Genomic DNA, 16,065 nt, shown 5'->3' with positions numbered 1-16,065 from the left:
ACCTAAGAAGACTGTATTGATTTGGTTTTAACTTGGGAGGCTATTTTTGAACTTGTAATACTTTCTGTGGAGAAAGTCTAAAAGGGTCCCTGGATCTTGGACTCAAACTTGGATCCAAAGTGCATATATTTTTTCCTCCAACCTTTTTTTTCTTTTTTTTTCCTTTTTATATTTTAAAAAAAATTTAAAAGCTTTTCATAAATTCAGAACAAACACTCACAGGTTTTGACCTTATTTTAAAAGTGCTTTCTATTTGAGATAAGTTTCTAAGATTGACAAGTGAAGTTCAGGTGGCAACTTCCCAGCTGATCTTTCTTCAAATATTGTATGTCAAAGTTCCTGAGAGCTATTAACAGTCTGAGCCTCCTGAGAGTGGTAAAAGAGCATAAAAGATTGTCTGCAAATGAAAGTGAGATTACTGTTAGAGTATAACATGAGGTAGTGTGAAGTTCAAACATAAATATATTGATTTGAAGATTCTGGTTAAATGGAAAATTCTAGTATACTCATTCAAAGATAAATCTTGCTTTTCTGAGTCCAAGCCAGAGGCCAATTAAAAAAATCCCTCATTCACATTGTTTGCCTTCACTGATGTGGCTGATTTTGAGAAGTTGGCCCTTTTTAAGCATGAAACAAGCAGCATTATGAATTGTTTGATAGCTCCTCTTCTCTCCCTCAAACTCAGACACTACTTCTGAATTCCCAGAATTGGTTCTTGGTTATACATGTTGAATTCCGGATGGTTTAACCTAGCTGGAACCCCAGCTGATAGCTAAGAACCATCGAGCAGCCAGGAGAAAATTGCATTTGTTCCTTCTTCTTGGTGTTGCTTGTAAACATTGTTGAGAAGGCTCACTAAAGTGAATCCACAGCTGTAATGTCAAATATTTAAACAGAGCTTTGAGATCTTTCCAAGTTTTAAAAAGTATTAGTTTGCAGTTTACCTTTAGCAATTGGGTGTAGATTCAACAGCACCATCTCAAGCTAAAAGAAAAATGATGCCAAGCAGAAAAGATTTGAGACTTGGCAAAAGTGTTGCTTTGCTTTGATACTTTCCAGTTTCAAAAGCCTCCTGAAATCAGGAGCCATACTACTAATATGGGAGACTTTCTTAATATTTGAAAGCTCAGAAATTAAATAATTGACAGGTATTTTTGTCTCCAGTATCTTGCTAGCTGTTTCATCCACATCCTCATTGGCAAATCAGTTTCATAATAGTTTTTAAGGGAAGACTGGATGTGTTTCATCCATTGAATGCCCATCCAATTTCACTGACCAGCTGTGAGAAATCGTTGAATGTTGTGTAGTGGATCACTAGCCTTCTGTATAGCTTTGGCCTGGCAACTTAGAAAAATATTGCTGTGCCGGATCTCACCCTAGGTCAGGGGTGGCTCTGTGTGTGGAAAAGTCTCTCCTCCAACCTGTACTTTCAAAGAAAGACTCAACAGTCTTCAGTCGTCTGGTCTCAAGGTAGTTTATTGCAAGTTATCTAAAAGATTTTCTTCTTGAGCTGCTGCAGTTTGCTCAGCAGCTCAGGAAAAGGCACACACACACCCTGACATTCTCCCTGACTCCCATCTTCTTCTCTCCCCCCACCCAGGGCTGCTGCTATCTCTTATATGATATATTACGTGTTACATTTTCCCCAATGCCTATTACCTATTTTAAATGATGCCTTTCTACTCTAAACCAATCTGTGAGTGCCAACATCACCAAGAACATGGAGGTAAGGAAGAAGAAAGAGGGAGGACAGGACAGGCCCAGATCCCTCCATCTTAAAACATCTGACCCCCATGTACAAGACCTAAAACCCCCCTGTACAGCACTCAAAAATTCTTCCCTTTACTTTGTGACTACTTCTACTGTATTATCTAAACTTTTGTGACTTCTTGTTCTTCCTGCAAGGTTGGTAAATCATTCCATGGTTCAAATCCAAAATCACAGCTGTTTCCAGCTGCCTGCCAGGGTCTCAAATCCTTCTGACCTAGGACCGGAAGAACCAAAAATGTCTGAGGGACATTTTGAGTTCCGACATCTCCCCCTCCTATTTGCGCCAAAAAAGCCTGCTTTACCACTTTGTTCATGACCCGTCGAATGCATGGAAAAATGCATAGCAGAACAAGCAGAAGAGCTAGAAGTCCTATAAGAATATAAAATGCTATTTTCAAAAGCTCCCTCCACAATGGTGAGAGATTAAAAACGTTAATGAAATCATCCCACCAGGATCCTGTAACTTCTTGCAATTTTCTGATGCTGTTTTGTATTTGTTTTATATTTTCATGGATAGATTTTGAGTGATCGGACAGGTTCATGCAGCATATCCCCTCAAATTCTTCGCACCCATGCCCATATGATAGCAGCAAATAATCAATTGCCGCCCTGTTCTGAAGTGTTGCTTGTCTTGCACTGTCAATATCTGTTAACATGTCGCTCAGTGCAGAGGAGATGGCATGAGTGTGTTTACTCAGCCAGCATGCCATGTGGTCTAATTGTGTCAAGGTCACCCCCAATGTTACTTGGGGTGAGAAAATTGCTACTGCATTTCTCCGAGCCTTGTTCCAGGTATAAACTTCATCATCACAATTTGGACGGTGTTGCTCAATGGATCTTTTTTCCCTGCATGTCTGTTCCCTCAAAATTTCCAAGTTGGATGTTATCAATGAGAGTTCTCCAATGCTGCATGGACCGCCCTTGATTTTTGCAGGGATAGCAGGCCAAATTCTGTCCCCGCAAATCAAAAACATTCCTTTTGGTAAAATGGCTGGATTTTGGAGGGATGGTTTGTTCATCATTTTGGTATAATTACACCAGGATGATGCATTTCTGTAAAAGAACTGGTTTGGAGTGACATCTATCGTGTGGTTATCTGTCTTTGTCACTCCCAATGGATTGAATATGATACAGAATTTCATTCTTGTTGACCCAAAAATGTCCAATTCCGGAGGTTCGAAGTGAGCCACAGGAAGGAACTGTGTCCAAACATGCCATCCTCCCACAGGATCTGAAAAAGACTTCAGAACATTTGGAGGGATGTTCTTTGGGATTGGCCATTTCTCCACTGGCACACCTACCAAGCATGTTGAGAATGGTTTCCCCGGTTTCGAATGGGTCAAGCAAATGCTGTCCAGACCCGCTGCCTTTGCCAAAGTCTCCCACACATTTTCCCTTGGTTGTCTCATGGGAAAATCTGTCCTATTGCCCAAGGCAACAGGCAAGAGAATGAAGCACATGAACACTATCTGTCTGACCCCCATGTCCATGTCCCCACTCTCTGTGAGAAACCCCACAATGCAGCAACACCCAAATAACACTTGATTCCCTAGAAAAAACCCCAAGTCTCTGAGTTATCAATCGTTGTCTGATGAGGTGTCTGCAGCGTTGTTGTCTGCCTCCGTCAGCGTGCTTGCCTCTCTGCTTCTCGGGTCCACGTCCACTGGCGTCTGCACCCGATAAGGTTTCACGTGCCTTGCTGACACCCACTTCAGTCCTCACCCTGTGGAAACACAAGCAAAACCCTTGCCCCAAGTTATTAATGCAAATGGGCCTTCAGTTTGTCCTGACTCTGGGTTTCGGATCAAAACTAAAGCATTTTCCCTTAGTTTTGCTTGTGTGCTGTTCGTAAAGTGTCTGACAATTGGTGGAATGGGCTCTGAGAAAGAACCATTAAAAAAATTCAACACATACAGAGCTTTGTTCAACTGCATATAAGGTGTTGCACCTGCCTCCCCCCTTTTTTGTTTATCCAAAAGGGATTTCAGGGTGTGATGTGTTCTTTCAATGATTGCTTGACCTGAGGGAGAATGACGAATACCGAAAATGTGTTTAACTCCTCATGTTTTCAGAAATTTGTCAAGCACCTTGCCTGTGAAAGTTGGACCATTATCTGTTTTATATTTCTTGTGGCACACCTAATGATGCAAATGCTTGTAAAAAATATCTGCAGGCAAGTTCTGCTTTTTCCCCTGTATTTAATTATGGGAAAATTGCCCCTGAAAATGTGTCAACTGAAACATTAATGGTTTTGAGCCTCCAAAAAATGGATATTTTGTGACATCAGTTTGCCACAGCTGGAGACTTTGCAATCCTCTTGGATTGACTGCTCCTGTGGATGCAGGTGGCTGCACAAGCTGGCAATCTGGGCAAGCACTGATGATTTCCTTTGCTTGGCTTTTAGAAAGGCGAAAAGATTCCATCAATGCTTGTGCATTTTGGTGGAAAAATGCATGGCTCAATTTTGCTTGCTTGAAAATGTCTGGCAGTGTCTGTGAGATGGGCATTGTGAGCTTGTCTGCATGAGCATTCCCTTCTGCTAAAAACCCTGGAAGTGAGGAATGTGCTCTGATGTGTGTAACAAAATATTTGTATTCTCTGTTTTCTAGGATTGTTCTCATGCATGATAGATATGAATATAAAATTTCATTGTCTGTGCGTTTTAAAAGTGATCCCTCTAATTGTTTGACCACATTTGCAACATTTGCTGAATCTGTGATCAGATTGAGGGATTCCTGAAATAACTGAAAAACACTGACCACTGCTGCCAATTCTGTGATTTGTGGTGAACCCTGTGCTTGCCGAGCAGCCGCTTCCGCGGCTTCACGGATTCTCATCATGGAATGCATCATGGGACATTCGGGATTTATGACCGCCGTGCTCGCACTCCCCATCCTCTCCTTGGTCCTCCTCACCCCCACGGTCCCCTCTGCAGCCCCCCTCGCTGTAGGTGTGGACTCGGGCTGCTCCTGGTCCCCTTCCTCACCAAGGATTACGACTGTCCCTGGCTGATCTGCCACTGTCTGAGGGGTTTCTGCATCAGAGGAGCTTAGGGATTCCCGGGGTTCAAAGGAGTCTGAGGAACAGTGGGAGCCCGAGGACCCGGGATGTGATGGAATATCATCCCCTTGGTTTTCCACAGGAGGTAATCCCGCTTCCCCTGGATCTGTGGTAAAGAGAGCTGCTCCATGCTGCTGGTTGGGCAGTTCTCCTCCCTGTGCTCCTGTAGGAGCCTGGGCTGTCTGATGTAAAATGACAGACCCCTTGCCACATTGCGAAAGTGACTCTAATATTGTTCTCACTGAAGGCAAAAGTTTCGTGGCAATCTTATCTCTTTTTGTGGCTCAGTAATATAACTGCTCTCTTGAGCAGTAATATAACTGCTCTCTTTTGATCTCTTGCCAAAAATTTGATTCAAACAAAATATGTGTCTCTGTGTGCAGGTAATTATACCGCACCCACAACAACAGGGCTTTCAGCTCTTTTGGAGCTATTTCTACAGGATGTGTGGACACCACCCCCTGCAGTGCTGATAAAATTTGAGTCTGCTCCTGGGACTATCCCACCCCCATGTCCTTAATTTTGACCGTTCTCACCAAAAGCTGAATCAGCACGAGGTCACAGTCCAGAGATGGCACTGATCACCGTCCAGCAGGTCACAGGTGGTTTTTCTCCTCTCCGGGCTGTTCTCGAGACGAGTTGTCTTGGTGAAGGTCAGGATGTTTTGTCTTGAACTTTCTGCTCCCTCTCTCTTTGGAGTCTTCGGAGAGTGCGTGCGTGTGCCTCTTTCTGGTGAAGGTTGGAGGTCTCTTGATGGATTGGCTTCTTGCCTGTGCCCTTTTTGTTTGCCCACTCAGGGACACCAAGTGCCAGAGCTCAGCCCTAGGTCGGGGGTGGCTCCGTGTGGTGGGAAAGTCTCTCCTCCAACCCCTGCTTTCAAAGAAAGACTCAATAGTCTTCAGTCGTCCGGTCTCAAGGTTGTTTATTGCATGTTATCTAAAAGATTTTCTTCTTGAGCTGCTGCAGTTTGCTCAGCAGCTCAGGCAAAGGCACACACACACCCTGACATCCTCTCTGACTCCCGTCTTCTTTTTCTCTCTCCCACCCAGGGCTGGTGCTATCTTTTATATGGTACATTACGTGTTAAATGTTTATAGTTTTTCCCCAATGCCTATTACCTATATTAAATGGTGCCTTTCTACTCTAAACCAATCAGTGAGTGCCAACATCACCAAGAACATGGAGGTAAGGAAGAAGAAAGAGGGAGGACAGGGCAGGCCCAAATCCCTCCATCTTAAAACTTCTGACCCCCATGTACAAGACCTAAAACCCCCCTGTACAGCACTCAAAAATTCTTCCCTTTACTTTGTGACTACTTCTACTGTATTATCTAAACTTTTGTGACTTCTTGTTCTTCCTGCACGGTTGGTAAATCATTCCATGGTTCAAATCCAAAATCACAGGTGTTTCCAGCTGCCTGCCAGGGTCTCAAATGCTTCTGACCTGGGCCCAGAACATCTAAAAATGTCTGAGGGACATTTTGAGTTCCGACACTGCTGCATCAACTAAAGGACACAGTGATGCTTATTCGTGTAAGAAACACATGCATGTAGTGCTTGAAAGGCAGAAAATACCATCTACAATAAATTGAGCAGTTGATGATAAGCTGCAGAGTCCTCAGATGAAAGTTAGATTTGAAGGAATCAGAAATAGCCATGTCCTAATTTGTATTTTGAAAAGCTGAAAAATTTCAATGGAAGAAAGCCCTGACTGGTTTGTTCCCAACGTGAGCTTTTTAATTTTAATGTGAAAAATAAGTGTTTGTTCTGATAAGCAACTGAGAGTCTTTATGCATCTCTCGGTACTTTTAATTAGCTATTTTTGTGAAATTACAGGCAAATATATGAATTGAAATATTTTTAATTTCTAGGTCTTGTCAGTCTCTTTTGAAGTTCCGGCAATTATAATTGTTAATGTACTTGGTCTTCCACAGATGCTAACATCTATTTATCTAAATATAATTGTTTGTAGGAAGACACTGGCTTAACATTATGGAGTAAACTGTGTTTTTAAAATCTGTTTGAAAATGGATCTGGATGCATCCTGGATCTGGGATGTATAACATGCTGTGGCTCATAGGGAAGTTGGGGAGCATGGTCCATGTGGAACTGGGCATGCTGTGTCAGGGAAAGGTCTCCTGTCTGTCTGGTGATCTGAATTCTTCAGCTGCTGTACAGTGATGGCAATAGGAGGTCATTAAACATTTGTGTGTGTCTGTGTTCATTGAAATTGTGCACTTGCAGGCTCTGGGCCAGTTTTGTGTGGAGCTGGCTCAGCTGAGTTGTGACCTCTTTTTTGGCAGGGGTGAACAGCCTTTCCCAGTCACTGAGTGCCAACTCGCTGATCGCTAACACTCTCGTCTATCTCGACCTCTCAGGGAACGCGCTCCGCGGAGATGATCTCTCAGTAAGCGCTCTCCTCTCACCGGGGAGATAATGAATGCATGTTTTAATTCACAGTTGAGAGAAAGGCAAAAACCTTTGGGTTTAGAACCTTTTTGGCCTTTATTTCTGAACAGCTTTAGTAGGGATAGAAAATAACAGTTTTGTTTCCATTCTTTGGTGTAAAGTCAGAGAACTACCCCACACAACTAAAAACAGATCCACATAATTTTAGTTCATGCCTTTAGTCTTTCGCTTTTGCTGATACATGAGGAAAGAGCAAGGATACCACTGTTTTTCAGTGAACTTACCATTCTCTCCGAGTTCTGTTTGAAAGTGACAAAGTGCCATTAAAAAGCCCTCATCATCTTTTTAATGATAAGAGCATTACAAATTTTTTCATTGGAAGGTTGGAAGCAAATTATTTATTTTGTCTTGTAAAGAATTAATTTCTGTTTTTCAATATTTTTGTATAAATAAATTTGTGCACCTCCTTGACATGTGCTGTTGAAACCCATGATTCTTTGAAGAATGTAATTACTTTTTAGACTCTTTTGTTCACTTTATTAATTACCATGAATGTGGAGCTCTATTTCCTCTGTAACAAAATCCATTTTCTTCTCAATTTGTATATATTCACTTTTTGACTGCTACATTTGCATTTCACTTTCACATCAAAAGTTATGTGCATGTAACTGTCAAGTTTTGAATTCTAAGTATTGAACATCTAGAAGATGCAAAACTACAGCCACCAATGTCATCATTTAAAGTGCAGTCAGATATGACTTTATGACTTTTTCACACATCTTACTTGCAGATTTATCAGCATATTCAGGGAACTAGCCTTTTCAGTCATGAGGTGAAAAGGTCAGTGGGACAACAGGGTTTTAAAGGTAGCAAATAAATAGTTAAATGTAAGTAAAAACACACAGTGAATTACTCGGAGAGAATAACATAGTTAATAATGTAAAAACAAAAGATAAAATAAAATGTAATAAATAAGTCTTTGATAGGCAGTGTTTAAAAAAACCTAAGGTCTACCTACAATATTTTAAGAGATAAATGCAGAAAGTAGGGCTTTTCTTAGCTTGTCTGAGGGATGGTTCATATATAAAGATTATTAATACTGAGGTCACTTAATCTGTGGAATCAGTTTTCTAACAGGTGCAAGGAAATCCTGTTATTTAGCATTTAAAATAAATCCTAGGAAAGCTCAGAAATTTTTAAAGTGATGACGTCTCTAGCATTGTAGTTATAGGGGCGATGCGAAATGACCTAATTTTTGGGAAGATGGATCTATTTTAGAAATGTTAAGTGTGCACTGTTTGGCTGGATTTCATGTGGAGTTGAGCTTTCCACTTTTCTCTGAACTAGGTCACGCTTTTATCTTTCTGTGTTGCTCTCTGAGACTAAAAAGAACCCAAAATGAAACACTGTATAGTAAGAAGTTTTACATATGCTAACATTTACATGACATATTCTAGGCATTACTGAAGCCATCAATGTTAAAATCTTGTTACTGGTTTTATATTCTCTCTTAAACCTGTAATGTGCAGCTGATATTAAGAACCAGCCATGGACTTCAGGTGCAAATTAGTAGCTTCCCTCATGCTTAAAGGGTCTGGCTTTAACTTAAGAACCAATTAGCCTTTCTGAAATGTAACAGCAATCTGAGTGACATCACAAATCTTTGTTTAATTATCATCTTAATTAATTGTCATCTGCTGTGAAAGTTAAATGCAATAACTCAAGATGTGTGCTTTAAGAGAAATTTTGGGTAAGTGTAGTCTGAGCTCCATTTTCCCACTCTTTTAAAAAAAGGATAACCTACAAAAGTAAAACAGGTTGTATTGATGAAGTGAAGTTTCAGGTGATTTTATATTTTAAAAGCTGAAAATGCAATTAAGGGAGTGATCCAGTAATAGTTGTCATAATATAAAAATTAATATCTGTTTTTCTTTCTGTCAAATAATTATAGAGCCTGTACAATTTTTTGGCCCAGCCAAATGCCCTTGTTCACCTGGATTTATCCAACACGGAGTGTGCACTAGATATGGTAAAGACCATTTTTGTTGCTATTTCAATGCCAAGGAAACATTCCCCATATTCTATCCCTAGGTACTTTTGGGTTAATATAAAGTAATATGATTTGCCCTTATTTTGAACCAGGTTTGTGGAGCCCTCCTTCGTGGATGTCTTCAGCATCTAGCTGTTCTTAGCCTCTCAAGGACTCTGTTTTCTCACAGGTACAATTTAAATGTCTTTAGCCTCAATTCCTGCAGTATTTAGATTTATAATTTTTTGCACACATGTAGCACCCTTCTTTTTAAGAATAAACCTAAGACTTTTTAAATAAAGCCTCAGAAGTCTTAGTGTTCGATGAAGCAGATACTATTTATTCTAAGCAAATTATTTTCTTTCCCTTTCTGCTGTTTGCTAAAGGTCTGTAAAGTAAGGTACCTTGTGTAATACCTGTTTGTGTGGTACTGATGCAGCAGAAGGTCTGTATATATCTTTTGTCTATAAAGGGCATAGCATCACACTTTGAAGTCTGGCTGACTTGATTCCTCTTTGTATATGATTTTTAAAGTTTGTATTTTGCATTATTTGGTGACACTTACAAATGCTTTTTTTTTTCCTGTTTTGTCTTCTTTTGGGAGGAACTCCCTTTGAAAACCTTTGAGATTGAACATTTACTTTTTAGAGTCCTTGCATTGTAGGAAATATTAGCTTCCATTTTATTCAGATTGAAGCCTTGGGCCCTTATCAGAGATGACACCTAATTGATGCTAAAGTATTCTAGCATTGAGTAATTATTTCTAGTGGTGAAAAAAAAAGTCAGGGTTTTGTTCATGTCCTGTTTGATCTTCTGCTTGTGAGATGTATGTTCTCTGTTAACCAGACCTAAATGATCATTCTTTGTAGTTCACCAAACAGGAGGTAGATAGTAATGTCTTCTATGCAGCAGTGCAGTTGTGAGGATTGTTTGTTGAATCAACATTTTGATGACATTATAATTCTAAGCTAATTGAGAGCCACTGATTACAGAACTGCTGAAGGTAGAGCAATTAAACTGCAAAAGATCATTACATTTCTGATGGCTTGCGTTCACTATTTATTGGAATGAGGAGTGTCTAAATGCTACTTCTTAATGAATTTGTTTATTTACAGAAAAGGAAAAGAAGTCCCTCCCTCCTTCAAACAGTTTTTCAGCAGCTCACTTGCTTTGATGCAGATTAACCTTTCAGGAACTAAACTCCCTCCTGAGCCTCTAAAGTAAGAATTTAATTTCATTTTCTCCTGTGCCTAAAACCTAGTTTGCATTGTTATTATATGAGTACCTCATATTAAAAAGGAAGGCGAAAGAATTTTGCTTTCTTCTTTTTTTTTTTCCCCATTGTACATTATTGATATTAGAATAATGAGTTTTGTGATGGTCACACATCCATAAAATGTTCTTTCCATCTCACAGTTGAGGCTATTAATCATATTTTTTGCTCTGGGAATGTCACAGTTGTTTAGCTTCTATCAGCATTTTTTTTGGATATATTTCTTTCTTTGTGGCTTACGAACAAAACTGCTCCACAGTGAAATGGGATTATAGGCTTGTGCGAGCGCCACTCCTTTGGGACTGCATTATTGCAACAGGCATAATGAAACAGAGCCTGTTGCAGTGTTTGGGAGGAGAAACCTATTGCACAGAGCTACGTTCTCCTTTCAGGGGAGGAGACAATGGCAGCTGTTTCCAGGAATGCTGAGTGAAGTTAGTCTTCTTGCATGTCACCCAGCCTGTGACTAACAGGTTCTGTTGGCTGAGGGAAATTGTGAAGCACTGTCACCCCTCTTGTGACGTGTCTGGATTTGAACTGTGTTGGAATTTTCAGACATGAATTATAAAAGTGACTTTTGAAGTCAAGATAGGCCTAGAGAGATAGTTCTAGTCTAGATAGGCTATTCTGTGATTCTGGCAGAATACTGGTGTTTTGTTTGGCTTAATTAAAGAAAGGGCTCTTTTCAAAGTGTCATCTTCCTAATATGTGTTAAAGTACACATAAACTTATCCATAGCAGACACCTAGACACACGTTCACTACCAATTTTGCAATCTTTAATATGGATGTAGGTGCATGGAGGTATCCTTGCATTGTTGGGAGCCTGCCTTCTGAGGGGAAGGAGAATGGGGAGCATCTAAAGGACAGGAGTATTGTAAATGCAGGCGAACCCAATGGGAAGAAATGACGATGTCTGACTCAGTTCAGAAGGCTGAATTATTTCTTTATTATAACTATGCTAAAATACATCAATATACTATATAAAAGGAGGATACTAAAACTACATACTACTTTCTCTGACTCTAACTCTCACACAACTCGTGACCCTCTCTCGAGAGTCCGGCCACAGGTGGATTGGATTGGCCATCAGGCTCAAACAATCCTCACCAGAATCCAATGAAGCACTCATTCCAGGTAAAGAATTCTCCAAACACATTCCACATGAGAAAAATAAGGAGCAGAAATAGAAATTGTTTTCTCTTTCATTTCTCTCTGTGCACCTCTATGAAAATCCTGAGAGGGAGAGAAATGTGCTTGCCACACAGGAGTTGATGGCAAAATTGGAGATGTGGGATATAAAGAGTAGTTAGTGAGAATGGGATGGAAATGTTTTGATACACTCTGGAGGAAGCTAAGGGAGGGAAGAGTGACAAGAGCAACATCAGAAAAAGTAGTGTATGTGGTTTTGGAGTATTTTTTTCTTGATGCAGGTCAGTATTTATTGAAGAAAGCAGTACAATATCACAGAATCACAGAATGGGTCAGGTTGGGAGGGACCACAGTGGGTCATTTGGTCCAACCTCCCTGCTCAAGCAGGGTTATCCTACAGCACATGGCGCAGGATTGCATCCAGATAGTTCTTGAGTATCTCCAGTGGGGATGACTCCACAACATCTCAGGGAAACCTGTTCCTGTGCATGGTCACCCGCACAGTAAAGAATTCTTCCTCATGCTCAGGTGGAACTTCCTGTGCATCAGTTTTTGCCCGTGGCCTCTTGTCTTGTTGCTTGGCACCTCCAAGAAGAGCCTGATGGTTAAGTCAGGTGTACTAGATTGAAATCCGTATTCAACTGCAGGAGCCATTTTAGCTCTGACCTTTAACTTTGTTCTATGTGATGCTCTTGGTTGTTGTCGTGCTTGTTTAGACTTTGCTAGTATTAGGAAGGTGTGGTACAGATGTGTTTTCAAACAGAAGGCGATTTATTTGAAACATGGTTGACTCTGATTAATTTAAAGCTATTGATCCTATGGTGGAGGGCAGCAGGGAAGGAAAACAAGGATGGATGTGACTACTACAGAAGACAGTATTGGTTTGACAGGAAAAAGAGAATACTGTGGAACATTTGAATATATCCCCAGAGATTAGAAAAGGTGAGAAACACCAAACATTAAGGTTAATTAGGTTCTCTTCTTGTCATGTTGAGTATCTCATATGGTATGAGGAATTTGAGCAGGTGAGTGCTGTACAATTGCCTGTGCTCATGAAAGATGTTAGTATAAATTTATCCCAAAAACTTGTGACCCGATGCCTGCCAGCTGGGCAGCAAATGGTATCATCCTAGTCCTTTTCAGTCAAAATATGAATTAGCAAAAAAACTGCTTCTGCTAATATTTAAGATAATCTGGCTCAATTTGACTGAATTGGGTTGGAGGGAGTTACTTGCCTGACTGGTGTTGGTGGAAGTAAAGAGGCAATGATGGAGAGTGTAGGATGAGCTGAGAGCAGAAAGCTCTTTCACTAGCACAGAAAGCTCCAAGGAGGGGCAAAGTCCAGCTGGACATGAATGGTCTCAGAGCCTCTCAGCTGTCTGGTATTTTTGGCCTGGCCTGCTTTTATTCTGGTGATAGCATTCACCTCTGCCTGGGAGCTAGGACAGAACCTGTTAGTACTTTTTGGTAATTTCTGTGATGTGCTTTTTCTCTGACCTAAATTTTTCATTCAGTTTGAGCTGAGTGTGTCACAACACTACAGAGAACTTTCATCTGCAGGACACTTTGCTTTACCTCTCCAACCCTACATGGCTTGACTAATCCATTTCAAAAATGTCCTGTGAAAGTTAATCTGGTGTTAAAAAGACTGAGGATGTCCCACTGTATTGTGGGACAGCTGCTTAGCCTTTTGTTCTTAACTGCAAGAATTACAAATCTTCTCCAGAGCCATCAAGATCCAGTGTTGATTAAACACAAGAAGATAGAAACATTTTTTTTTCAGGCAGACTTATTTGTCATTGCCAAAACTGCAAGAGTACGTGAGAGATGGCTCCAGGAAGAAAAAATTTAAAATCTATGGTATCATAATAGCACTTTCCTGGCATCATTCTTAGCATATGTAAAAAAACCTTTGGAGCTGGAGCTGTCCAGTGACAAGGAAGAAGTTCCTGGTTTGTGTCCATGAACCAGAGGTCACCAAGTTGAATGTATAATTCAAGATCAATCCTGCCTAGAGAAAAAGGAGATAGATAAAATGCAGATACCTGACATCCTGAGTTCCAAATTCCCCTAATTAATTATTTGATTTTTTTATAGGCTTCCTTTAGCTTTAGAGTTGTGGTATGTTTAATTGCATGTGCTAACTCAGTGAGTTTAAAGATTAATCAGTGCAGTCTGTGAAGGACATGAATTTGCTTGGACAGTGTAAATCAAGCCTTTCAGAGAGTAGGTTTGCTGATAAAGCTGTACTATGAGGATGCCATGTGGTGGGTGGAGAGAGGGTATGTCTTGGACATAGGTAATATAGTTAATGTTCCATTTGCAGCTTACTCTTTTTTTCACCATTTTTTAATGGAGGCAGTTTGTATTCTTGTCCTTGTTGAAGTGTAAGTTGACGTTTTTGTTGAATTTTACAGACATTGCCAAAAATTGTATTTTGATCTGTCAGTGCTGTACCAAGACAAGTTTCTGATACGCTTATGCAAATGCTAATTACAAGGCCAATTCTTGCATTCTGCATCATGCACAGTTGGTAAGACCTCTCCATGTGTTGCCATGTGTGTGATTTAAACATAGTGGCCAAGTGTAAGTATAAGATGTCTGGCTTCAGGCCCTTTGAAGGCTGGTGATTTTTTCATGACAAAGAATTGAGAAGTAAGGGGATTTTCTTAGTGTGAATTTATAAGGAAGAGGTTAGGAGAAAGAAACCTTTTTTTTCTTTCCTGTTAAAAGTGTACAACTGAAGTAGTGTACACAAAAGTGTACAACTGAAGTGTCCTGTGAAATGTACACTGTGTGTCTTTTTTTAATCTGCGCTTCTTTTATGTTTGCAATGTATTTTTTTATTTCCTGGAAATGTTTAGGAAGCTCTTTGCAAACTTACCATCAGCCAGACTGACTGAACAAAAAACATGTCTGGGTAAGAAAGATAGACAAAATCATCTAAAAATTTGTGAGAACTGTTGCAGAACTTTCACTTCTCCCCCACCTCATATATTAATAACTTAAGTAAATAAGCACAAGACATTTGCCTTTGTTAATGGGGAAGGTCTGATTGTACCTGCAGGACAGGAGATATAAGTAGGTTTAAATTAAAACCTGCCCAAGGCACACACATTTCAAATGTTGCTTTGACACACTGCTTGCATAGCAAGTGTGAAGACAAATGGCTCATCAGAAGGGGTTGGTTTTTATCTGCATGCATCAGTCACTTGGTTAGCTGCTTTTGGCTGAAATTAAGTTGGAGAAGGAAGTCCTTCTGTTTCTCTGTTGAATTATTAATTCAAAGCTGCATCTATTCTGTAGATATTAGAAGGTATACACAGATTTTGTTTGTTCCTTCTCTATTACACATACTGTTGTGCTTTCTGATTTGACAGTATTAATATAAGTGTGATATTAACACTAACTTTTAGATGTGGAAACAGACTTCTGTAAGACTTTAAAAGTGGATCTATAAAAATCATAATTAGTCATAATTTCACGTGTCTGCAAGTCTGCCTAAAGGCAAAGGATACCATTGCATAGGGGTATAATTTTGAAGTCTGTAAATACTTGTTGGGTTGTGAACTCGGAGAATTTTGTGATACTGGAGCATGCTCCAGCCTTTGAGTGTTACAGGGATTGTCCCTGATTGAAATGCCTGCATGGTATCATCCATTATTTTAAAAACCTAATTTTTTCCTAGATTTTTGGAAAATCATAGAGTTTGTATGGTTGTATGACAGAGCACTACAGTTATTACCATTTGGTGCTCTTTGAAAGCAAATGTTCAACAAAATTTATATCTGATGAATTTTATTAAATGTTGATGGTGCATTACCTTTAGAGTTTCTTCATTAGCCTTGCATCCCTGCAGTTTTTGAAGCTCCTGGAGTGTTCTGGATGTGGCAGGCTTGTGCTGCCATTGTCATTTAAGAAATAACTGCTCAGCTGGTGTTGTTTTGAAATTAATCTCTGCCTTATAGATGTATTAACTTGTGATCACTTGGATGATTATGTAAAGCTGCCCTTTATTTTTTTAAAAATGGTTCTAAAATTGATCTTTTTCAGAGCGCTTTTATTAGGCCTGGCTTGCAATCACAATCTGAAGGAGGTGTCTTTAGACCTCAGTAGCTGTGAGGTAAGGAATATTTATCAGGATGTGTTCAAAATGTGCAATGACAAGCCTTTAGAGTTCCTGTGAAATCCACAGGGCAAGATATTCTTCCTCCTAGTCAAAAGTTATGAGAAAGGTAGAACTCAGAGAAGCGGTGATGGTAAAAGTTAGGATGTGTGTTACAGCATCCTAAATAATGAGCACAGAGGTTCAAAGCACCTAACTAGCAAAATCCTCCTTGCAGTGTAGCTGTACTACACACTGAGCCAGCCTGT

At 40.0% G+C, this 16,065-nt stretch overlaps 2 protein-coding genes across 8 annotated transcripts in view; one reads left to right on the top strand and one right to left on the bottom strand.

The window, feature by feature from the left end:
- Positions 1–16,065, top strand: part of CARMIL1 (capping protein regulator and myosin 1 linker 1) — a 194,918-nt gene that overhangs the window by 106,054 nt on the left and 72,799 nt on the right. For all 7 annotated transcript variants that reach the window (XM_030265871.4, XM_030265869.4, XM_030265867.4 and 4 more), the window contains exons 13-17: positions 7,133–7,236; positions 9,190–9,267; positions 9,381–9,457; positions 10,383–10,487; positions 15,745–15,814. In XM_030265871.4, coding sequence (XP_030121731.4) covers positions 7,133–7,236; positions 9,190–9,267; positions 9,381–9,457; positions 10,383–10,487; positions 15,745–15,814 — 434 coding nt within the window. The remainder of the gene's footprint in view (positions 1–7,132; positions 7,237–9,189; positions 9,268–9,380; positions 9,458–10,382; positions 10,488–15,744; positions 15,815–16,065) is intronic.
- On the bottom strand, positions 1,455–5,870 carry LOC140682385 (uncharacterized). Its single transcript, XM_072924451.1, has 2 exons — positions 5,367–5,870; positions 1,455–3,493 (listed from the first exon to the last, which is right to left on the bottom strand). Exon 2 carries the CDS (start codon positions 3,258–3,260, stop codon positions 1,872–1,874), a length of 1,389 nt encoding a protein of 462 aa, XP_072780552.1. The 5' UTR covers positions 3,261–3,493; positions 5,367–5,870; the 3' UTR covers positions 1,455–1,871.

The sequence above is a fragment of the Taeniopygia guttata genome, chromosome 2 (assembly GCF_048771995.1).
Source record: "Taeniopygia guttata chromosome 2, bTaeGut7.mat, whole genome shotgun sequence".
Lineage (NCBI taxonomy): Eukaryota > Metazoa > Chordata > Aves > Passeriformes > Estrildidae > Taeniopygia > Taeniopygia guttata.
This window is presented reverse-complemented; position numbering and strand designations above follow the sequence as displayed.